Raw genomic sequence first — 24,745 nt, forward strand, 5'->3', positions numbered from 1 at the left:
GATTTTAAATCTAAATATAGTTACTCCCAAAAATAAAATCACAACACTTATTTTGAAACAAATAACAAACAATATTATTACAAATTATATACATAAACTGAACTTAATCCATTTTCATTTTGGTTGTAGCTTTAAAACAAAAGAAGTATTTAAATGATTGATTTTCGTATCTTATTTTGTTTTGTGAATTGTATGTTTAGGTCTTTGTGCTTGTTGAAGAGAGATCGCAGTGATACAATATACCACTTGTTTTTAGCTTGCAAAATTTACATTTACATTTATTAATTTGGCCCACGCAAGTATGCAGGGTTCAGTTTTGAGTTGATAGAAAGTTGACAGATAGGAGCTAGTTTACATCAGCATGGCAGCGATGAAATAAAACGTGTGAGGATCATTCAACTGAAGGAAGAAGCGTTTTTAAAGAAGAGTAAAGAACCGAGCACAGATCCTTGCGGTACTCCAGTGGAAGGAAAGTGATACTTGGACTCTTCTCTTGTAACGTCGCATGATTGTTCTGTGAGGTAAAAGCAGAATAGTGTTGGACTGGATTGGATCGGGTGGACAGGGGGATTAAGTGGTTTCCTGAGAAGTCGAGCAAGATGAGAACTGATGACTGAGAATCCCTTCACGTTGATCGAAGGGTTTCTATTACGGACAGCCGTGGAGTGACTGCTCTCGACTTGTTTTGATCACATTTTGAAAGATTGAAGTCTGGCACCACAGACTGAAAAAACCCTGTCTGAGAAAGGTAGTAGTGAAACAAGCCTCTAGTTTTGGAATTGAGATTGGGTTTTTTCCTGAATGGGTTAAACGCTGTAGGAAAGCCATAAACGCATTAGTGATGTGCTTAATCGCAGGTATGATTGAGGGTAAAATGCCTTTGAAATTTTGAGTTATCGTCCTCTGAAATGCAGTAAAAGACACACTTTTAATCGCAGGAGATTGGATGTGAATCGACCACCAATGGTCGTGACCTTCTTGGTGAAGAAGGATGCAAAGTCATCCTGTGAAAGAGAAGTGGCTGGTTGAGGAGACAGGAGGGTACGAAGCCATTTGAAGGTGGGAAAAAAGTGAAATTTTTGCAGACGTTAAGCTGGAGGAAAATCGGTGGACAGAAGAATCAATGAGGTCTGTAAGATCTCCGGATTTATTTTCCTCTCAGCATCTCTGATATTGCAGTCGGCTGGGATGGGAAAAGCCTGGAGTGAAACCGAGTGTATCAGTGGCATCATTTACTCTTTGAAAAGAGAACGGGTTGGTAGGCTGGAAATGAATGGGCACAAGGTTGCGTAGATTGCGTCAAAAAGAGACAATGGGAAGTTCAGGGAGGGACACGGTGAAGTATCAGCTGGTGCGATCCCTGTGTTTAAGGTTTGGTCAGATTTAGGCAAAAAACGACTTGGTTAAGGTTAGAAAAAGAGTAAAAAATAAACCAATGATTCCTGTTGGTCGGAAAAACGGTCTCAAATTCATATGTTGACGCGTCGCTCCACCGTTGCCTCCATAAAGTGGCTTGATAGATGAGATACGGCCTTTTTTTGCAATATGTCCTATTTATTTATCTCGAAATATGAGACGGATTTTACATAAGTTGAATAACCATAAATGTTCTCTTTGATAAAGCACCCCACATGCACAAATAGGACTGCATATCAGTTGAGAGCGAACCGTGTGCTCGTGTTTGAAGTGCGAGCAGTAGATTGCACAACATGGAAATCTGGTTCAACCAATCTTGGAAAGTTCGCTTTCATCTCGGAGGAGAAGCGACCGTCGGTCATGACTTCTTCATCGTTCCGCTCCACTGTTGAGCGATAAACATAGAAAAAAACAGAGTAAACAACATTTACAACACCTCTCTCCCCTCCCCTCCCCTCCCCCCACACACACACTCGGGACGGTTTAATATCCTGAGCCGTCTCGTCTCCTGTGAGATCAAGCTGATCAACGGAGGATTCGTCCTGATGTTGTCAAGTTAAAAAAAAATGATGCGGTGGAGGAGGGAGCGCGAGGTTCATCTCTTTTTCCGCCGATATTTATAAAAGGCCAATCTCACTCCTCCTCCTGCTGGACATGAAGGTGAAAACCGAGGTTGATAACGGATCGGACTCGCTGCTGGAATACTAACAGCCCGAGTAGATTACCATGGCTGCTGCTGCTGCTGCGGCGTTTTTTCATTCGCCCCTGAGCAGACGCAATAAAAGCGAGGAGGAGGAGGAGGAGGAGGAGGAAGAGGAGAAAGAGGAGGAGGAGGCACCAGTGGACTAAAAGGTTTGTCGGCTGAAGGAGGCTATAACTCTTGAGAGCCTTGAATGGGATGTCTCGGAGATACAAAGTGAGGAAGCAGAGTGCGGGAGGAAATAAAAGCCTCCAACTTTGACGCAATAAGAGAACTCTGAAGTAGAGGACGAATGTCTCTGGAACGCAATAAACAGGAAATCGTAGCAGGAGACAGTCACTCTTGATCTTCTATCGCAGTTTTATATCCGATTGTTTCGGTATAACCTCCAAATCTATAAACCCTCTCCTTCATCTCCTGCTAGGAACTTTCTTCTTTTTATCACTGTTCTCTAAACTATCGCGGTCCGGAGCGACGGGCCTTCTTCTGGCACAGCTGGTTGTTTTGTAATTATACTTTGGCACTTCAAATAAATCTTGAATGGATAAAAAGAGGAAACAAAAGAGTATTGAAAACGTTTGGAAAATACAGCTTCCTTTTTTAAATGATTTTCTGTACACGGCATCAACGGAAACCAAAGAATCAGCAGTTTAAATCGAGTCCATTTCACGTTCTTGATCATTTTTGGAGCCTTTCAGCAGCCATAGCTTCATATTTGCAATAAAAAATGCAAAACAATTTGCCATAAGTTTGTTTTGGGACTTTCTTCTCTGAGTAATTTTGGCCAAAACTTGGAACCAACTCGATTATCAAGCAGGAATTTTCCAATTTAAATTCTTTAGTTTCTAAATTAATTTAACTCCAAATCGCAGAAGATCTGAATGTTAAATTAAAACTTTGCCTGTGTGGCTCAAAATATAAAATAAGGCACCAACACAGCATTCAGAGCTGAATTTTTAAAAGCTCCTGCAACTAAGTAAATTAAAACTAGCTTGTGCAAAAATCCTTGTTTGCATAAACTTGACAAATCAGATGAAATTAAAGCTTTAAGGTGAATCTGTGCTGCAGTAACCAGTTTAATGGTCTGAATATAAAACATCACACCTCCTCCACTCACCGTATGCTGTAGAGCACGTTGCCGTTTTTAGAGATGCGTAGCAGCTTGTTGTCTGTGGTGACCTCGTGAAAGTTGGCGCCCTTCTCGTTGGCGAAGAACAAGTCAGGTTTCCAGATGGAGTCCAACATAGAGGGGTCGAGGTCCAGCGAGTCGTCGGGGTACTCGCTGTAGGCCAGCCGGGGGTCGTTCCACTGCTGCCTCAGGAAGATGTTCACTCTGTAGTCCTGCGAGGAGACGGGAAGGGACGGAGGACATGGAAGCGTTAGAGAGATGGGAAGTGACGGCAAGAAAGCAAAGTGGGAGATGAAAAGGACGATTTTTTTTTTCTCATCCATACATCCATAACTATGCCTGAAAAGATAATGCTCATTCGTTTCCCGATTGGCGTTGTCACGGGTTACCATATTGGGACGCCCCAGTAATGTCCGGATACAGAACTTTGATTGGTTTTAAAGCACCGAATGAATTGCTTCTTTAATATTTAGCATCCAAACATGTAGCGCTCTACTTGGATGGCTCGCTGACAAATTAGCCAGTTTCAACTCCAGTAAATCCTGAATGACTGTTTTCCATCTTCCGAAACAAATGTCTAAAATGTCGTGAGATGTTTTGGCCTTTATGTCATCTGTCAATTGTAACCGCAGAAAAAAAACAAGTGGGTTACACTCTCCCCCTCTAAACTGCATGAAAACCAAAGATTTGTACCGTAATTTTTATTTTCCTAAAATGGATTTGATAAAATTGGTATAGAGAGAAAGGTGTGTCCTTATCTTGTGACCTACAACCAACTCTGTATTACCATACAAAAGCAGGTACAAAGGGAATGGGGGTGATGGTCTACTGTTTGTCCCACTGTATAAAAGCTGCCCTACGGAGGAGGGAAGGCCCTTCTTTGCTGGACACCTCTCTTTGAGGGTGCATGTATGTGTTCCTTCTTGCAAGAATAAATGTCCGATGTGTTTGATTTTGAACCGAGCCTCTTGAGTAATTTTTCCAACAGTCAGCGAGCAATGTGGGGAAATATGCATCAGATATCTGCTGAAAGGTTGTTTCACAAATGTTTAGTTGGCAGTCAGAGAAGAAAATGTCAATCGACACAACTAATATCAGCATTTCTGGACTCTTGACTTCCAGAAATATGTTTTCAAAGATCGAGACTTCAGTGTCAGTTTTTTTGGCGTCCGACCTTAAGAATCAAAAGAAGAAGAGTTTGTTGTATTTCTTTGAACCTTCGCCAGTCAGACACAATTATATTTATCAGACGAGAAGAAACAAAGATAACTATTTCTCCGCCCTCATCTTTTAGCTCGTATTTTGCTTCGACTATCACTGCTGCTCTGTCCTCCTCCGGAGACGAGGCAGGTTTGAGAGAGAAAAATTGATTCGGCAGAGAAATTAAATAACAACATAACAGCCAAAGTTATGAGGCGTAAATCGCTGGAAGTACTGAAACAGAAGGATGTAAAACGTATCTGGAGGGAGATGTTCCCTTTAAAAAAAAAAAAAAAAGAGAAAGAAATAGAAAAGGGAGAGAAGTGGGAATGGAAATGAAAAAAAAAAGAAAAGAAAAGGGCTCGTCAAGGGTCATTGCACTGCTGACTCAAGATGCTGTAACTCCATACGGAGGAGTGGATGGACAGATACCGGCAGACGTAGCAACAGAGTGATGGACAGGATTTCACGGTCGGATGAGCAGGTGGTTATGGGTCTTCATCCATATGTCATTTTCTCCTTTATGGGAACGTAACAGATTTTACTGATCATGGTCGAGTTGTAGCCTCGAGGAATATCGGAGCTGTTTTTCCTCAGAGTGGTTCCCTCACATCCTCCTCAGTCAACTCCGCTATGAGACTCTTTATGTTTTGACTGATAAAAAGATTTTGAAATTTTGCAGTTCATTTTACACAACGGCAAGAAGGGGAGTAAAGCCGCATTAAAAAAAATAAACAAATAAAAAGTTAGTTGCCAGAAATAGAGTCAGATACAGTAGAGACAGGCAGATGGATGCGGAGAGCTGCTGAAGGTCATTGGGCTGCTGCTCCCCCTTCTGTCGTACACGGGGAGATGGAGAGATAAAGTGGGAGACTCAAAGAATGAACAAAGGATGGAATAATGTTTCAAAGGCAAAGGCTTGTAAGGCTGGATGTGTACATGAGACACCAATTAATAGGAAAGCATAAAAAGAGTGTGGCTGTGGTTTGTTTTTGCTGTTTATTTTGAAAAAAGGACAAAAATCCAAATGTCAGATTTACGAAACTTGTGAAAATTGTTATTACGTTTGATTGAAGTCTTTGGTCAATTTGGTAATGAGTCATTTTACTGCCCGCTGAAGGTCTTTGTTGATTGAACATTGATAATGTGCATTATTTCGAAGGACAGTCTGCAGTAATTATCTCCACATTTTCTCTTCTACGTCTTGAAATTGGTTTGTCTACATTTTACCATATAAACTGTCTCTCAAAGAAGACATTATTTCACCATCTTGTGACGGTATTTTCCAAAACTCCAGCTGAGTTGTGGCCTGAACTGACAATAAGATTTTTAAGATTTGTATCTTAGCGTCCTCCCTCCTCCACCTCTCTCACAGCTCTGGTGTACGTGCAGTCCGATCGATGCAGGTAAAAGATATGAACCGCCATCGTGCACCGCTTCCACCACCCGTTCTCCGTTCCCTGTTTCACAGTCACAGCTGGAGTCTCTTCATTTGGCGGCTGGGTGGCATTTTGCTCGGCCCCTCCATCTCCCTAATTGTCAATTATTCCCAGACGGTGGAGCTCGGCCACTTCGGCCAGGCTGCAGCCATCATTAAGCCGCATGGTCTTGCAGAAAGGCATCGCAGGGCCGAGGCGCGGCCATGCCAGCAGTCCCAGCGGGTGGCATTTAAAGGAGCAATCAGGCACGGTGCTGTGTGTGTGTGTGTGTGTGTGTGTGTGTGTGTGTGTGTGTGTGTGTGTGTGTGTGTGTCACATGGCAATCAGCCTCAGCGAGACCCCCCTCCTCCGTTTATCACTGTTTATTACTCTGAATATCTCACATGAAACAAATGAGCTTGACCTTTTCTGCTCTGGAATATGATGAAGAACCTGAAATGGCGCCCGAGAATGAGAAGTGTCTGTCGATGCGGAGCAGCGGTGCCAGCTTATTGCCGGCATCATCAGTCAGCCGCTCGGAAAAGGGCAGAAGTTGAGCAGAAATGTGCTTGATGGAGTTATTCCAAACAAAGATAATTATGCGGTCAGGCAGCACAAACATGCCGGTTTTCACGGGGAGAATTAAGACAAGAAAGCTTTCAGAAATCTGTTTTTAGATGAACCTCAACCCTGGACAGTCTCCTCATGCCACCGAGGTATTGGTAACGTGCTCAGCTCCATGTTGGTGTATGTAGTTGGTGTATGTAGTCGGATTAAAGTGGTCAAAATACCAATTTGTTATCTATAATTTCTTCTGACCCCGGGATCTTCTTGGCCTCAACATATGAATGAAAAAAAAAAGATTGCGGATGTTATATGGCCATTAAAATCTCAGCATCGTGGGTCAGAGGCTCGTCGTGGCTGCAGATGGATGTACGTTGAGCAGGAAATGAACGGCACGGTACTCCAGGATTTAAAAAAATCCTTTAGATGCACCAGTGATTAATTTCAGGGGGTTTTGATTTTAGGAATCGGTCCTCCATCTGAGGACGTGACATCAGGCCACCAGGCTGTTAAGTGCCTCCCTGAAATTACCGTCCTCCATCGTCATGCTGCTATGAAACCATTAGCAGAGGAGCCGCTGTACTTACACAATACAACACTCATTTCAGCATTAAACTCAGGCAGTAAACCACGCATGAAAGACTGCAATCTTCTTCTTCTTCCTCCAACAACAACAACAGCAACTTCTTGTAATAACTAGAGAAACAGCAGCGGCAGCCATATTCTAATTCCACGCCTGTCATAACATCCTGCCGGCTCCCTGGATGGCGCTCAGGTAGGAGGAGGAGGAGGGGGAGGAGGAAGAGGAGGAGGAGGAGGATGGGAGGTTACGGAGGCTCACACATTATGGTCGCACATCTGCTCCGCTCAGGAAGATGCTGTTTGCACTGTGCGGCCTTAAAAAAAAGAAAAAAAGAAAAAGCCACACCGCAGCCAGCAGCACGGAGGAGGGGGGAGGGGGGGTGTCAAGTCAATTTACAAAAAGGATCCGGGAAGCAAATATCTCTCCATGAGAGGTTTGACCGTTCCAGATCCGCTGAGCCAATTAAACCTGGACTGTCACGGCTTTTTTTTAATTATTATTTTTTTAATGTAAAAAACCTGTTTCTGAAAATTTCATTACAAACTACAAACTTCTTCGATTGGCAAGAAATGTTTGTTTGACACGAGAACGAATCAGAAACTGGAAAATGATCTTTTCTTGTTGGAAAGAAAAGTCGGAAGCAAAGAAAGGTGTTTTGCAGCAATTATACATTTAAAATCAATCTATTTTTCTTTCTTGATGCAATATTTAAATCTAATGTTAAGACTTTGTAAAACTCCCATATGAAAGGCATTCAGGAGGAAACTGGACAGTTATTAATTGAAATTAATTCAGTAATCTGAAGCTATTTTTTATTATGATCAGGGAAATAGAACCAGATTATAATAATGTTATTACTACATTAATCTGTTTCAGGAAGCACTTTAAGATTAGTGAGCCTTTTTGAATATATTGGTTTGTAAAGTTTTTAATAATGATAATATTGTATTATCAGGCAAGTCTGTGTGTGTGTGTGTGTGTGTGTGTGTGTGTGTGTGTGTGTGTGTGTGTGTGTGTGTGTGTCTGTGTGTGTGTGTCACAGAGAGAGAGAGAGCGAGAGAGAGAGAGAGAAACCTCTGTAAGAGTGAGCGAGCAAGCGAGCGGGAAGAGAGCTGAAACAGGAATAAAGCCGTGTACCGCCGGGACTTGAACAAGCACTGCGCCATTCTACCGACTCCATCTATCACCGCGCTCCGACCCCGGCAGCTCTGTGTGTGTGTGTGTGTGTGTGTGTGTGTGTGTGTGTGTGTGTGTGTGTGTGTGTGTGTGTGTGTGTGTGTGTGTGTGTGTGTGTGTGTGTGTGTGTGTGTGTGTGTGTGTGTGTGTGTGTGTGTGTGTGTGCGAGGACCAAGTTGGGTTTAACACCTTTAAAAGTGAGGGCGTTTCTTTTGGAAGGTGAGGAGAAGCTGGCCGGGTTTCACTTTGACTCGGTTTCAGGGTTTAGTTGTGATGATTAAGGCATCGTGAAGGCACTTCTTTACAAATATAGAAGTACAACTATGTGTGTGTGTGTGTGTGTGTGTGTGTGTGTGTGTGTGTGTGTGTGTGTGTGTGTAAGGATATTGGAGTCGCAGCTCACAGCCATAGCGACACACTGCACCAAGATCTCATCCTCCAGCTTCCCGCTCGCTCTGGTTTTGTTTTCACCTCTACAGCATTAAAAAAAAAAAAAGATTTTCTGCTTTGATAAAAGCTGATAAATCCAATTATTTCCGTTCTCTGTTTGTGCCTCTAATCCACCCTGTGAGAGATTACAGAGCGACAACACTGACTGTGGTCCTCGGTGGGTGGACTGAGTCCTCCCAAAAGTTAAACGCCATTCACGCCGTCGGTCCGTCTGACTGGAGGTCAACGGCTCCGATCACACGAGCTTTAAAAACTCCTATTTATTCCACGTAATGTACTCTTCCAGAGTTATTTGTACTACAATCACTCCCTCTAAGATATTCAGACAAGAAAAAGGAGACTTGAAATCAGGATAAACCTCAACGGAAGAGGAATTTCCTTTTCAGGAAAGACAGATACACGATTCTTTGCAGGATATCGTGCAGAAAATATAACTTTAAATATGTTTTTATAGACACTCTGTCACAAATGGTGCAATCGATTTATATTCAGATTTTGTCTTTAAATGCACAAACACAACTTATTTTGTTGTTAAAGAGAAAAGAAACAGAGGAACCGTGAGGGAGAGAAGGATCGAACCTCCATCTGTTCTCTGTGATCTTCTGTGAATTCACAATAAAATCATTTACATATTTGATTGTTTCTGATGTCAGACGATAGAAGGAGTCGGCGCTGCTTAGCAACCAACCGAGGAGCAAAAAAAACCAACAACCTCGTAATATTTACCATCATAACTTTGTCAGAAAAAAATGAAGCGCTGCAAATTTTGTCTATCGATATTGTGAGCAGCTGTTTTTAAATTGCCAACAAACATCTGTATCCAGCTGCATTTCTACGAGAAGCTGCTGAAAGCCAACAAGGACTCAGGCTGAAAGTTTCCTTCTCTTACATCTCGTCTTCCTCTTGGTACTAATTTCACTTCCTGTTCTTTCCTTTGGCCCCTTTCCTCCTTCCTTCCTTCCTTCCTCCCTCCCTCCTCTGCCTCAGTCCTCGGCTGATCGATTTCTGCTTCTGCATGACGAGGATCTGTGGAGGCCAGCAGTTTCAATGCAGCAGTGTGTGTGTGTGTGTGTGTGTGTGTGTGTGTGTGTGTGTGTGTGTGTGTGTGTGTGTGTGTGTGTGTGTGTGTGTGTTGTGCGCTATAGGAGCTTCACATTGGGATGCTGCGTTTTATAGGACTGCCTTTGTTTCTGACCCATCTCTGCCTCACCGACTTCCTTTCATCCTTTATTTCCTCCCTCCTTTTATGAGTCCCCTGGTTTTCTCACCTCTTTCCTTATTTTTATATTTTCTCTCAATGATTTTTCTGCCAGGTTAAACCTCCAGTGCCAAACTTTATTATTTAATTTTTTTTTTAGCCAACTAAAGTCACAAACTTATAACATGGGCTCCACTTTAGCCTCCTTGGTTGCAACGTTAGCGGCTCTAAAATGATGGATAAATGGTGGATGTGCAAATAAAAGGCATCACAGAATTAAATTGGTTTTGGTTCGATTACAGTTGGAAAGTCTGTAAGAGCCGTGTCATTTAATTATTTTTGTCCCTAATTGTTAGCATGTTGCTAACTGGACGGTTTACCTGACTCTGGCCACCAGGGGTCTCTGGTGTGCTCTGTCTCACCAGACAGTTTATAAACTCTGAATGCTGTTAAATGCAGTGATCGTGTTAATTAGCTCTGTCATTTTGTCAAAAACATGAATCTAACAGATGTTCATTTATGTGTAAAAGTCTCACATTATAGCTTTAAAGGCCGACGGCGGTCTATTTATCTCCAAAAGTCCAAAACCAACAATGTTCGTCTCCTCCAGACGTTTCTGACTTCCCTCCTGTTTCAGTGGCTCAAACTGAACCTCCGGCTTTTTCACACCGAACACGTAACTCAACAAAATGTGTTTGTCGATTAGTGTGTGTGTGTGTGTGTGTGTGTGTGTGTGTGTGTGTGTGTGTGTGTGTGTGTGTGTGTGTGTGTGTGTGTGTGTGTGGCGTTGAGTCCTAATGATCCAGATTGTGTGTGTGTTCATGTTAATGAAGGAACTTGTCATGAAGTTCAACAGTGTGGGTCACTGATGTGGTTTTGGACTGACGACCCTGCACTCAGCTGAGATAGGCTCCACCCCTATTTTTGGAATATAAAACATCCAACCTTCACCTTTTAAAGCCTTGAAATCCAGTTTTCCTTGTCAGCTTCTTCCCGTAAGACTCGTGGAGCTTTGAAAACACGACTATCAGCCAAATTGAGAGGAGACTGGTTATTTTGTCTTGTTTGAAGAACCGGGAGAATCTAGTGACCGATGAATTCGGGGTTCTTATTGAATCCAGTCAGTCAAAAAAGCCCATAAAAATACTGATTCCTGTTATTTACACGTATTTAAAGATATTTAGTCTATAAAAATGACAAATTGCCTGTAATTTCAGTGTCTCCCTCCTGTCATTGTTGAAAGCCGACCGACTGCTGCTGAGGACGTGACCTCGGCGTCCTCCGTGGCGCCCGAGGCTCTGCAGAAGGTTCCTGCAGCTGACGTGCTCGCTGCTTTTTGGTGGCTGAGCAAAATAATTCATGTCTTTTTTTTTTGTTGAAAGTTAAGAGTCCCGTGTTTAGCAACATTCGTGTGTGTCTGATTTCAAACACACACACACACACACACACACACTGAGGTTCAGTCATATTAACACTAATGAGTTTTCTGTGGAATGAATGAGCGTAAATTTCCCCTTCATCACTCGCAAACAGGCGCGCCGCCGCCGCGTTGTTATGCAAATGTACGCGGCGGTGATGCGCTCTTTCAAATGAAGTGTTGCAAATGGGAGTGTGAGGGGAGGGGGGAGGGGAGGGGGGAGGGGGGGGAGCTCAATGAGGCGGGCAAATTTCTAAAACACTCAGAAGGGGCACAAAGCTTTTAATTATTTATTTTTTTAAAGGGAAATAAAAATGAAACTTTTTCAGATGCGCTGAATATCAGCGCGGCCGGCCGGAGTCCCAATTAATTGCATTTTTTGTGCGTTTTTTTTTTTCAAGGCAAAAGAAAATTAGCCGAGCCAAAACAGAGCCGCAACGAGATGTGACAGTTTCCATTAGTGGGCTAATCATCCAGATCCACACACACACACACACACACACACACACATACACACACACACACACACACACACACACACACAGTGCCAAATATATAATATCACAGATCTGCACACTGACACGTGATTCTGGGTAATTAAACTTACCATTGTTGTTTCAGCGATGGACCCAAAACTGTTGATAAAAATGTTGCAGGTTACGTTTACAGGCGGACCTGCGGAGGAAAGACAAGAGAGGACAAAGAGAGGACAGAGAGAGGACAGAGAGAGGACAGAGAGAGGACAGAGAGAGGACAGGAGATGTTAGAGTGGAAAATATTTACACAAATAAAATGCATCAAGACACGAACAGTAGAGAAATCCTGAAGAGTAAAGAAGTCGGCATTAATTCACTTAGAGCTCAACACTGTGGCTTCAACGCCACAGGCGACTTTAATATTAAATTAGACTTTTAATCCATTTTTAATATAAAAATAATGATAACCGCAGCCTGAAGATTTATATTCAGGAGAAAAAAACAAACGTATATTTTCGTCCACCTTTCCCACAACGCGATTGGTTCGACCGTTTTTTCCCTGAATGGTGAAAAAGCAGTTAATGAGAAAAAAACACGAGAAATCGCTGAATAAAATGAAGAGATGTGATCGATTCAGGGGTTTTATTGGAAACTCTCCATTCTGCTCGGAGATCCAGGTTCCTTAAAAAGACTTGAAACGGGTTTAAAACTCATTTATTTAACTCGTCACTCAAATATACGCGTCAGAAACTGCTTCTGTTTTATTTTTTACACGTATAGATTTTTATTTTTGTACGTATGCGAGTTTCTTCGTGTGGGACAAACGAAGTCTGAGCTGAACTGAGGTGTGTGTGTGTGTGTGTGTGTGTGTGTGTGTGTGTGTGTGTGTGTGTGTGTGTGTGTGTGTGTGTGTGAGAGTGTGTGTGTGTGTGTGTGTGTGAGTGTGAGTGTGTGTGTGTGTGTGTGTGTGTGTGTGTGAGTGTGTGTGTGTGTGTGTGTGTGTGTGTGTGTGTGTGTGTGTGAGAGTGTGTGTGTGTGTGTGTGTGTGAGTGTGAGTGTGTGTGTGTGTGTGTGTGTGAGTGTGTGTGAGTGTGTGTGTGTGTGTGTGTGTGTGTGAGGCAGATTAAAGCTGAAGCGAGCTGATGACAGACTGCAGGAAGTAAACAAAGTGAAAGAAACTGTCTGGTCCTGTGAAGGTGGCTTCAAACACGGCGCCGAACAAACGCTCGGCAACTTAAATACTTTAAGAGCGTCCGACTGCCTGACGACAGCAGGAAGTTTGTCCTCTGAGTCGCCCGAGAGCGAGTGAGGAGGAGGAGGAGGAGGAGGAGGAGGAATAAACGTGTAAACATCTCATTACGACTTGAGAAAACTACAAACGAGCGAATCGATTTCACGTCCCCTCCGAGACTCGTAAAGCTCCGCCGGTCAAACTATCAGTGAAAGCCACAGTGTCATTCCAGACGGAAAAATTAAAATGTCATAATGAGCAGGACGGCCCCGCCCTCGCTCTCGCCTCCGAGACGAAGATCGACGTTCAAGGTCGCGTTCAGACGAGCGAGTCGAGGTGAGAGCCGACGGAGATCGGGCCTCTCCGCCGCCGCTCCGTTGATCCGATGATGTCACCGGCTCGTACAAACACAAACCATCGCTCGACGTGATCCCGTCTTTAAGAGTCTTCCTTTATGTCGACGCTAAAGGAACTCAGCCTTTCAGGAAACACTGATTCACTTTGAGAAGGAATACCGCTCACATTCATGGAGCAGTTAGCCTAGCTTAGCATAAAGACTGGAAACGGGGGGGAAGAGCTAGCCTAGCTCCTGAACAACAACATTTAACAGTTTATTCCTACTTCCATTGTAGCGCTGGCTGGAGGAAATAACTTCACACCTTAAACAAATACCGCCCAAAGATTTAAACACCTTTTAAAGCTGCGTTTTGCTGTTGTAATTAAGATACTTAAGGGCTGAAATCCCGAACTACAAATCTTCAGACTTATCTGTCAGACTGCAATTTGTTTTAAACTTCTCCCAGTTTTTACAATCCAAATCTGGAACATCAGAAATGACCAGTCACTCGTTCATTCCTTAAAGTAGCCTTTGATCTGTTGTGTCTTGTCCTTGTGAAGTCTTTTTATGTTGTGTTTTATAGTTAAGTGTTATTTATGCAGATCGTGAAGATTTGCAACAAAAGCAACTTCAAGTTTGAACATCTTTTTTTTATTATTATTATTATTATTGTTGCTCAGTTGTCAGAGTCTTTGCAGCCGTCTCCAACCGTTTATGTCTTTTGAAGGTTTTCCCCCTCTGACCTTGAACAGAAACACTCAGCGAGTGTTGTTTTGGCCTCTGGTGGCACTTTTCAACACTTTTCAACACTTTTCAACACTTTTCAACACTTTTTCAGCACGTTTGTGCACGTTTGTGCACGTTGAATATTCAAAGTGGAAACCTCAGTAGAAGTCCAACAAAGAAAGCGATCGTAGAGGGATTCTCATAAATGACCATTTCATGAACTCTTTGTAAAGACTGGATAACAACGTGTTATTATGTACATCGCATGTGCATCATTATTACACTGTTAAAAACTCCTGCTTGACCACAACAGCTGCGTTGCAGCAGTCTGCTCCCACAATGCAACAGTCTGCTCCCACAATGCAACATTTTTCACGTACAGAAACGTATTAAAATCTGCAGACAGAGCGTTTTTTTCTCTGCCTTTTGTCTGTGACATAATTACTACACTAAATGCCTCTAAATTTCAGATACATTTTTTTGTAATCTGATTACTGTAATCCGATTATATTTAATCCATTTCTCATCAGAGTGTAGAACTACGGTTCTGTGTGGGATTACAAAATGTAATTTTTAATAAGTCAAAAGGCTGTATCACAGTCTGATAACACACACACACACTCTCACACAAACACACACACACTCATACACAAACACACACACACAACGTGGAGTTTTGTATTTAATGTACCCGGCTAAACTCAATGTCTAATTCCGCTCGCCGGCGGCTAGCTGGGAATGAAGGAAGGGGTCTGGATTATTTTGATGGCCAATTACTCTCCCTGTCACAGTCTGAGGACCGCTGGAGGCCACGAGGGAGGAATATCATCTGAGAGTCATTCACACGCACACACACACACACACACACACACACACACACACACACACACAGAAAAACACATAACTGTAGTTAAGCCACAGAGTAGAATCACAGGGTTGAAGATGGACGGTTAGGAGGGGAGAGGAAAAAAAAAAAAAATCATTAAAGAGTGCCTGAGGCGGTCGTTCCTTACGTGACTTACATGTACGGCATCTAATTAGAACAAACAATAGATTACTCAGAGAGGAAACGAACGAAACAAAGATGGAAAGAAAAAAAAAACTAAACAAACTTTAAACGGACGTTAAATCAACCAGGTTTGTTTCCAGCGCAGCGACGCGGCTCGAATGCTGCAGCTGATGGAGGAGAGCGAAGATGGTTTTGGGCTTAGACATCAGTCCAGCTTTTAATTTGTTAGTTTTTTATTTTTATTTAATTTAAGCAGAATGAACAAAACTGATGAATTTTGGAAGATCTTAGTAACGAAACTACTTTTCCTGGAACCGACGGGAAAAAAGTGTTGACACGGTGTGTCTTCTGGAGGGTGTTTGATTGTCAGTATTGTTTGTCTTTAGCATTTTATTTGATTTAATTCCACATCTCTGGTTTCGTGGCCGCTGTTTTGACACCGTTTCCAATGTTTCACTTTTATCCAGTGTTTTCTGCTTTCTTTTGTAATTTTAACGTGTCCTTGCCACTTCTGTTAACCTCACTTCCTGCACTTGTGTTCCCCCCCCACCATGGTTAGTTTCAGCTGTCCCTCATTGTCCTCCTCTCCCCAGTGTATTTTTAAGTCTGTGTTCCTCTCTCTTGCTGTCAGTACGTTGTTTCAGTTCTTGGTTAGTGACTACGATCTCGCCTGTTTCTTGGGTCACCTAAAAACCTTTTATTCCAGCTACTTTCAGTTTTTTTTTAATTTTAGTTTAGTTCAGATGAAATCTCATGTCATGCATTTCGATCCTCTCTCACCTGGTTGCTGTACATAACTTTAAAGCACATTGAGTTTGACGTACCGCACAAATAAAATTGTGTTTCTTTGCATATAAAGAAAACGCGCCACTTGTGTGCACAGAAACCTGTTGTATTTTCAAGTATAGGCTTAATTCAAGCACGGGGTTAAACTAAGTGCTATTTTTTTTTTTAGCTCTAAAAACAAACACAGTGTAAATTTGTCTCTTTTTCTACCAAAAAACAGGAGAGTAATAAACTCTTCCTTTGGCCCTAGAAGAGTCTGAGCAAACAAACTGGAAGTAAAAGCCTCTTTAAGGTAAACGGACTCCCGGTAAATAATCGCTCCTGCCGGACCGCCTGACTGTATCTGTGATGTACGAAGGCTCGACGAACCCCCGGTGAGTACGAGACGATACGTCGGAGTGCATCAGAGGGTTTATCCGTAAACCGGCCGGTATTACATTATCACTGTTTTCTCCCGCCGCGGCTTCTCGGGCCTAACTCAAGTCCTCTGACACATTTCCTCCGCATCCTGACTTTGTTTAAAATCCCTCCTTCAAAGTCCTCTCGCTCCGTGGTGGGGGAGGGAGGAGGGAGGAGGAGGGGGGGGTATCATCATTTGTCTTTTCTTGACGTCCCTCATAGCGCGTGACGCGAACCCAGAAGAGGAGGAGGAGAAGCTAAATCTCCTCTCTCTGCTCCTCTCCCTGTTTTTTTTTTTTGTTTTTTTTTCCCACCACAGTAGTTTGTTTAATAACTGTCCGGTGAAGGAGAGGAAGAGGAAGAGGAGGAAGATGAGAAGGAGGAGGAGGAGGAGGAGAGTTTTCTTTATAGCTTTCCAATAAAAGACAGAAGACAGAAGAAGAGGAAGCAGCAGCAGCAGCAGCAGCTCATTAGGTGTCGCGGAGGACAAGCTGCCACTGAGTCACCGTATCCGAGCTGCCCACGCTCACTCACATGTCCACAGACAACACGCCTGCACTTCTGCACCGGTGCCGACCCTCCGTTACACAACCCCCCCCCCCCCCCCCTTCTCCTCCTCCTCCTCCTCCTCCTCCTCTCCCCCCGGCCTTGTACGTGAAACCAAGACTTCTCAATGAAACCTTTTTTTTTTTTTTTTTTTTTTTCATTCTGAATCTCATCGAGGGCTTTCTGACATTTATATTTAGGTTGTTTTTCGGCGTAGTTGACGTACGTTACATAATTTACGATTCGATGTTTCCTGCTGCTCCTCTAAAGCTTTCTGTCCTTCCGCTGCACATTTACTGTTTACAGACTCTAAAACAGCAGCTAAAATATCACCCAATGTTAATAGTAATTTTTAAAACAATATGGTCTTGATTTCAGATAAAAGTTGATAAAAGATAAGAGACCAGACTTCTTTTGTTTGGTGGGGAGCAGTTGATTTTGCCGAGTTGACAACAGTAACAGCTGTAGGCAACCTGGTGATTCATTTTAATTGTTTATTAGTCGGAAACTTCACATTTTAATCTCACACCTGCTTCGACCGTACGGTAAAGTCGTCTCCTGCTGCCTTTCTTGTTTTGTTTTCTTCTAATTTGCACAGCCCTCAAACTTAGCTATCAGATCAATACGTTCTCCATGTTTTTCAAAACACAATTCACACACGACATACAATTTCGACTTAAATGGTACTCCAACCTGGCAACCCACAGCCCCATTTCTAACTGCGACGAAGGCTGTGATTTGAGTGAGAAAGATGTTTTGTCGCTTCTAACTTTTTCTGTGTAACTTATCGAGTGCACTTTTAGCGACCGTCCTTTGAAAGTATTTGGCAGCGCCGCATCGGATGAATTAGCTCGCCAAATTAGCAAAATGCCAGAGCAGGACGATGTTCCACCTAAAAATCCCAAAGTATCTGTTAAAAAGTTGGACTGAACAGTTTTTAATTTGCATATGCTCATCAACCCCCTTTCCTCTCTCGCAGCTGAACAATTCTCTTTTATTTTGAAACCCGAAATGATGGCAGGTACGGTTGAATGCATCCATTTTGATTTTGGCTTGTGGACGCATGCTTTCATTCAGTTAGCTGTAATTGGAGGTAAAACTATTTCCTCTGTGATACCTCGTCCAAAAACTGCCTCATAAAGAGCCAATTTTGTTTTGAAATGCAGCTTTTTCTTTGTGATTGACATTTTATGTGAAAAAGATAATTTTCCTTTGACCTAAACTTCATTCTAACCTAAACTCTACAACTATTATTAGGTTTCAGGGGTCGGTCCTCAAAAAGATAGCACAACCGTAAAAGCACACACACACACACACACACACACACACACACACAAAGAGCAAACACATATACAGTGTGTGCAGATGAGTATACACTCGATAAACAAACACGCCAATTTACATGGAAACCCAGTCGATTACAAATATACGCTGAATGAAAAGACACGTGAACAATGACACACACACACACACACACACACACACACACACACACACACACACACACACACACACAATACACACGCGGAACTGCAAATACATACAAAGGTGCATCGATGTGCGAAACACAAACACACACAACACTCATTAACATGCAGCTTTGCACGCACACATCCGATCTCCTCGCCTCGTTGCTTCTTCACCTTTTGCATCTGATAACGTTTAATCACGTCACACGTTTGTCCCTGCCGGCCACCGTACGTCAGATCAACACACAGAAGTGTTCGACGCCTGGATGGCTCCGTATTAAAATGTTAAAGAGCCGTAAGATTAAACGGTTCACGTTACTAAATCATTTATAAATCAAATTAGAAGCTTTACTTTTAAGCTCATAAAACTCCCTGAATTATTAAAATAGTTCTGATTTCATTTCCTGAAGCTGAGCTGGAAACGACGACGGCTCCTTTTTTTCAAGTGGAAAACATGAATTATTTTGTCTGCTCTTTGAATGTGAGGTAAACTTCCTCATCTACTAGTCACACACACACACACACACACACACACACACGCACGCACACGTGCACACACACACACACACACACACACACACACGCACGCACGCACGCACACGTGCACACACACACACACACACACACACACACACACACACACACACACACACACACACACAGAGGAGGCCAATCAAGGTAAAATAAATCCCCCTCTTCTTCGGCTGAACTCCACTTTCATTAAAAACAAGTGACGACAGCAATAAAGCAGGATGAAACAAACGGCCCGGGCCCGGCCCGACCCGGCCCGACCCGGCCCGGCCCGCCTCGCCTCTCAGCACTTCTGCTAAACAGCCCCTCGGCTCTCAGCCTCTGTGGATGATTCCCCTGTTTGTGCCACATACAACACAAAAAGGCTTTAGAAACAATTTGTTCAAGTGTGCGCTGTGAAAATACTCCGTAGACTCTCGACGCATTTTCGTCTGGAAAATCAAATTTCTGATGGATTCACAAGCTTCTGTTTTACGGAAGGTTTTCTATTTTTAAAATCCCGCTGCTGCTCTGAAAAGTCTCAGGCTGCAAAAAACCGCAGAAATACTAGAAATAATGAGGATTTATTGTAGGAATATTAAATAAATAAAGCTTGATTTAGGCAGCTGCAGTCACAAAGAGGTACGCTGTCAAACCTGTCGTCTTTGAATCGGACCTTCGGGTTTATTTCGATTTGTTTCGAACCAAAATAAGATCGTAGTCTGGACCTGAGGACCGAAATCTGGTTCAACCAAAAGAGGTGTCTCGGAGTGGAAAACTCAACCGTGATTTGTTTTTTCTGGATGTTTCAGACTTCTGGACCAATTACAGGAAGTTGAAGGGAGGCAGAGACAAAGTGTGGAGGCGAACTGTAATTTGGTGCCAGAAAGAAATAAAAAATCAACTAGAAACTAGACTTAAGTTCTGCATTTGAATTTTGTACCGTTGGTTTTAACGCCATAATAATATTAATAATAGTCATAATAATAGTAAAGAGGCAAACAGATTCCTCTACAAACCAATCAAATGAGTAGAAGAAGTAGATATGTCGAGTTCCTTAATATAACAAATATATGCAGTTGGACTCTTGGTCCAGACTTTATGGTGCAAAAATGTCCTGAAAGACATTTTCACAGATTCCTAAATAATAACATGTAAGAGTGCGTACCGTCTGCTATTTATCTTTAACTTTACTGAAGGTTTTCTTTGATATATTTCACCGACGGGGATCAAGAAATGTTCAGCACCTCGTGAAGCTGCTGGCGTTAATTAAAACTATATAAAATATATATATATATAACAAAACCACTTTGGTGGAAAGCGGTGGCAGAGTGCTCACTGATTGGTCAAAATGAACCCGATCTCTACGTCTAGTAGGCTTGAAACAACTGCGAAGAGTAGTTCCTTCTTCCCTCCTTCCCAGCTGCTCTTGAACGCACCGTTCGATAATCGGCCCCACTTCCACAGGAACCACTGTTGACACAAACGTTATGCAGTCATGACTTTGGGAGGTGTTTTGGATCGAGGCATCCGCCGCTCAGCAGGTCAAGTCATCTCCACCGAAACGACATATGTTAGGACGATATATAGCAGGTGCACGGAGGCCGCAGGGAAGCGCGTCGCCGAGGGTGGTGGTGAATCTGCAGGCCAACGAACGGCCCAGCTGATCACTGCAGCCACGGTGGGCTTTCAGATTATGGCTTGTTTAGTCGAGAGAAAACAGATGAACTCGTACAAACATCCGAACAGAACTGGGAACGCAAAGAAATCCTCACAGACCAGAGAAAAACAACGTATTTAGTCATGTAGGAATTGGATTTGTGGCATAATTGAATACTCCGTTACTACCTTCTGTTGTCCGCCTCATTCTGGAGTCACGCTTCTGCCAAAAAAACAACACATTTTATCCACTTGAATACACAACAACAAAAAGCTGAAAAATACGCCTCGTTTCTTATTTTGGTTATCGATTGAATCCTCGGCGCCCCGGAGGAGACGTCGGCGCACGAGCTCGTCACCGTCTCCGACCGAGCGACGGTGACGCTCGGAGGTCTCATCGGCGTCGGTACAGTCCTCGAGCCCCTGATGAGGCCTCGATCCCCCATCTGCCAACAATGACTCAGACAACAATAGCTGGTCCTCCTCACGAAGACAAAAAACAACAAAAAAAACTCAGTTCACTTCATGCCGAGGTCGAAGGCAGCGGAGCTGTGCGTGTCGGAGAGGCAGATTTAAGTTTTGATGAGCTCAAGAAGTAAATTGCCAGATGGTGTTGGAGGAAAGTTAAATGCAGAGATCCTTTCAGACAGCGGCGGCATGCTGGAGTCATTCAGGTGTCGTGGCTTCAGCTCGGGAAAGATCAGTACGATTGTCGATCATTTAATGAAAAGTATTTTTTGGGGGGAAAAACAAGGCTCGACCGTAACGTGTCGTTGGTGATAAACAGCCGAGCAAAGCAGGAAGTAAACATATCGTAAAGAGGCCGGTGATTTCCACTTTTATCATCCGTTAACTGGTCACCATCTTCGACTTTGGAGAAAAACAAATTCCAGGAGTCTCAAGAATAGAGCTGGTAACAATAATAATGATAATAATAATATTACTGCACCAATCGAATTGTTTCGATGCTGTCTAGTATCAAAAAAGACCTGTCAATCAGTACCACATTTCAATATCAAGGCTACGTCCACACTTTTACATTTAAAATCACATCATTTTTGCTTCCTTCACGCAGGACAAACTCTCATCAGCGTCAGTAAGCCACAGCGTTAATAGTTTTAACAACACATCACACATCTTCCTAAACTCTGATCTACAGGCGCTCGTAAAAATTAAATGTGAAATAAAAAGGAAAGAAAGGATGTTTTGAAATCCAACAACAAACCACACACACACTTAAACTCAAATATATTTATCCAACTATTGCTGCAGGAAGATCGGTCTCTGAGGGACCCATCCTAACCTTCGTTCTTTCAAACCCCTCATCATCATCATCATCAGCATGCCGTTTCCTGGCGCCCATTAACGGGTCGAGCCATTAGCTCTCCTGGCTGACATCTTCATTCTCCAGCACCTCCCCACTGCGGCATACCTGGACCGCCGAGTGGAACTAATGAAGCAGCGTAAATCAAGCGCACCTCCTGCTTTTTTTTTTTTTTTTTTTTAATACAAGAAGAGGGGAGTGTAGGTGGTGTAGCGGGGTACGCTCCATTATGAGGCCTTAGGAGGGTTGTAAAACACGGAGTATCGGTCGTCTCGGTCGTCTCGGCCCCCCTCTCCTGTTCTTTATTTAACTCTCTCCTCTCCCGATGGCCAATTTGCGCTCCTCTAAGTGACACCTCGGCGGAGAGACCGAAATTTATCCTCGGCAACAAAATGGCACGGAGGTAAACAACGGAGAGGGGAGAAGAAAAAGTCACGGGCTACAAATTATATGAATAATAGCCTGAATTACACTGGATCGCCTCCGATGCAATCGAGCTGGCTTCAGCAAAAAAAAATACTACAATGGCTGTGAGACGTTAAATATTTATAAGGTGTCGTCTGTAGGCTGGAAGCAGTTTCCCTTTTTTATTGAGCTAATATATATTCCCTACACATGCTCATGGAGGTTGAAGAACATGGCTCATTTTATAGGGCTGAAGGAGTTTGAAAAAGGAAAAGAGAGAATAGTGAGAGTGAAAAAAGGGTTGTTTTTCTTTTTCCTATTGCTGTTTTTTTTTGTCCTCCCTTATATGTCCAGATGCAGCAGCTGAAGAGGTAATCATTTCATTGTTATGCGCCATGCATAAACATCAGAGCTGAAATGACAGCTAGAGGCGAAAAAAAAAAAATAAGAGTTTCACTGGGAATTTTAAAGCGTCATAAATCCCCAGACTCGATAGTGAAACAGTGAAATAATGAACATTTTATCAAACGCTGAGAGCTTTATGTTCCTGGAAGTTACTCGGTTCAACTTTTTTCAAAAGTTGGCTAAAAGTCGTAGAACCGACTCTGAGCTTCGAAAAAAAAGATCTTCAAACATAGAGGACACCTGAAGAGTATTTGTTGCAGATATATTTTGCCAGCTTTTTTCTTCCAAATGTTTTACTTTGTTTTTTAAACATTAGACGTTTCAATCTCAAAGATCTCCGTTTTGTTCTCTTTAGCGACCCCTCTGGTGAAAGGCGGTAATTGCAGTTGTGTTTTTCTGAGATCCAATCACCTGTCGCCTTGTGTGACGTCATTAAGTCAGCAGTAGAAGAGCGAGCCTGTTGCATTAGCTCCTTTACATAACTAAAATATTAAAAAAAATAATAATAATTTATATTGAAAATAATTGTGTATTGGAACTTTTTATGCAGACATTACATCCATTTGATTGTTAAACATGTCAGTCCGATATTAATTTTGCTGTCCGGTTTCAGACGTCCCACCAGATTTTGCTCCCTGAAGTCGACCACTGATCATCGCGTGCCCCTCTAAACCAATAAGTCCCGGTCAGATTGAGATGGAGCCGTTTCCAAATCGCCTCCAGATTCATTCTACATGTTGATAAATCGTTTTTTATTTCAACCTCGAGTCAACAGACTTTCTGCGCATGCCTACAAGCAGGCAGAGGAAAAAGACGGAGAGTAACTTTTAGTCTCTCTACTGCTGCTGCTGCTGTTTTATCCATTTTTTTTCCTTCATTACATCCCGACATGACAACAGAGGAGGAGATAAACATCAAGGCTGCAAGACGCCGGAGGGGGAAAACGCTCGAAGGCTGCGAAACATTAAAGTGCCGTCCGTCTCCCGACTCCACGATGGAACTCGGTTGAAACGAGACTCTTTTTCTTTTTTCTCCTCCTCATTTCTTCCTTACGTCTATTTTCTCCAAAGCGATATCCAACACGGGAAGAAAGGAGCTTGTCTGCGTCGCGTTGATTTGCATCTTTATTCCCATGCAGATGTCGTAACCGCGTCGCATCGCTCTTCATTCACACCTCTCATTAGTCTCCCACATTAAGAAAGCAGCTTCTATAGAACAGTAAACCTTCAAGGGAGGAAGTAAACAGTGATCAGATGTGGATGAGGGATGAAAAAAAAAAAAAACACACACACTTCCTGTCACATTTTAATTGGAATGGCGAGATGAGGAATGGAGGTTTCTCCCGCCGTCACATTCAGCCATCCATCATCGCCTCATCCAGGGAGTGAACTTTAGGGAAAAACTTCATTTTCCTCCCCAGCGAGGGAGGTGAAATGTTATTATGATATGTTTTACTCCTCCTCCCCTTTCTCTCCCTCTCTCTTTCCATAAATACCTTTTCTTCCTTTTTTTTTTTTTTTCCTCCCCGTCTCATGTCAGTCTGCCTCTCGTTCGAATTCCCTCTCTCAGCCACGGGGTGTTCAAGTTTCATTATGAGATGAAATGTATTCAAAGTGGGAGGTAGGAGAGGATGGAGAGATGGATGGATGGTTGGCAGCCTGGTCAGAAAACACCTGAGGCTCAGTGTGTGTGTGAGTGTGAGTGTGTGTGTGTGTGTGTGAGTATGTGTGTGTGTGTGTGTGTGTGTGTGTGTGTGTGTGAGTGAGTGTGAGTATGTGTGTGTGTGTGTGTGTGTGTGTGTGTGTGTTTGTCTATGCATATTTACTCAAAATTGGCATTCATGCCTGCGAGCATTTTCACTTTCTCTGTGTGCCCTGTATGTTTGCACTGAAAATATTTGTGTGTGTGTGTGTGTGTGTGTGTGTGTGTGTGTGTGTGTGTGTGTGTGTGTGTTCTTGCCAGAAGCATGTGCTTGCATGTGAGCCTCTCTTCTCCTCCCATATTCCTTCTGTTTACATATATTATCCTAACACACACACACACACACACACACACACACACACACACACACACACACACACACACACACACACACACACACACACAGTCTCCTGTAGACTTCAAGCACCAACACACAAACAAACCTGTCTATCTATTTATCTGTTCTGCAGCTAACTAACCTTTCAGGACGTAACACTGCTGTTTTAAACTG

General features: G+C 42.9%; 1 protein-coding gene across 3 annotated transcripts in view; it reads right to left on the reverse strand.

Moving 5' to 3' along the window:
• Positions 1–24,745, reverse strand: part of glra1 (glycine receptor, alpha 1) — a 98,428-nt gene that overhangs the window by 33,073 nt on the left and 40,610 nt on the right. For all 3 annotated transcript variants that reach the window (XM_069169418.1, XM_069169417.1, XM_069169416.1), the window contains 2 exons: positions 11,859–11,926; positions 3,234–3,457 (listed from right to left, as the gene is read on the reverse strand). In XM_069169418.1, the coding sequence (XP_069025519.1) occupies positions 3,234–3,457; positions 11,859–11,926 (292 nt within the window). The remainder of the gene's footprint in view (positions 1–3,233; positions 3,458–11,858; positions 11,927–24,745) is intronic.

This window comes from Embiotoca jacksoni, unplaced genomic scaffold (assembly GCF_022577435.1).
Source record: "Embiotoca jacksoni isolate LCO1_2020_lvr unplaced genomic scaffold, fEmbJac1.0.p SCAF_45, whole genome shotgun sequence".
NCBI lineage: Eukaryota > Metazoa > Chordata > Actinopteri > Embiotocidae > Embiotoca > Embiotoca jacksoni.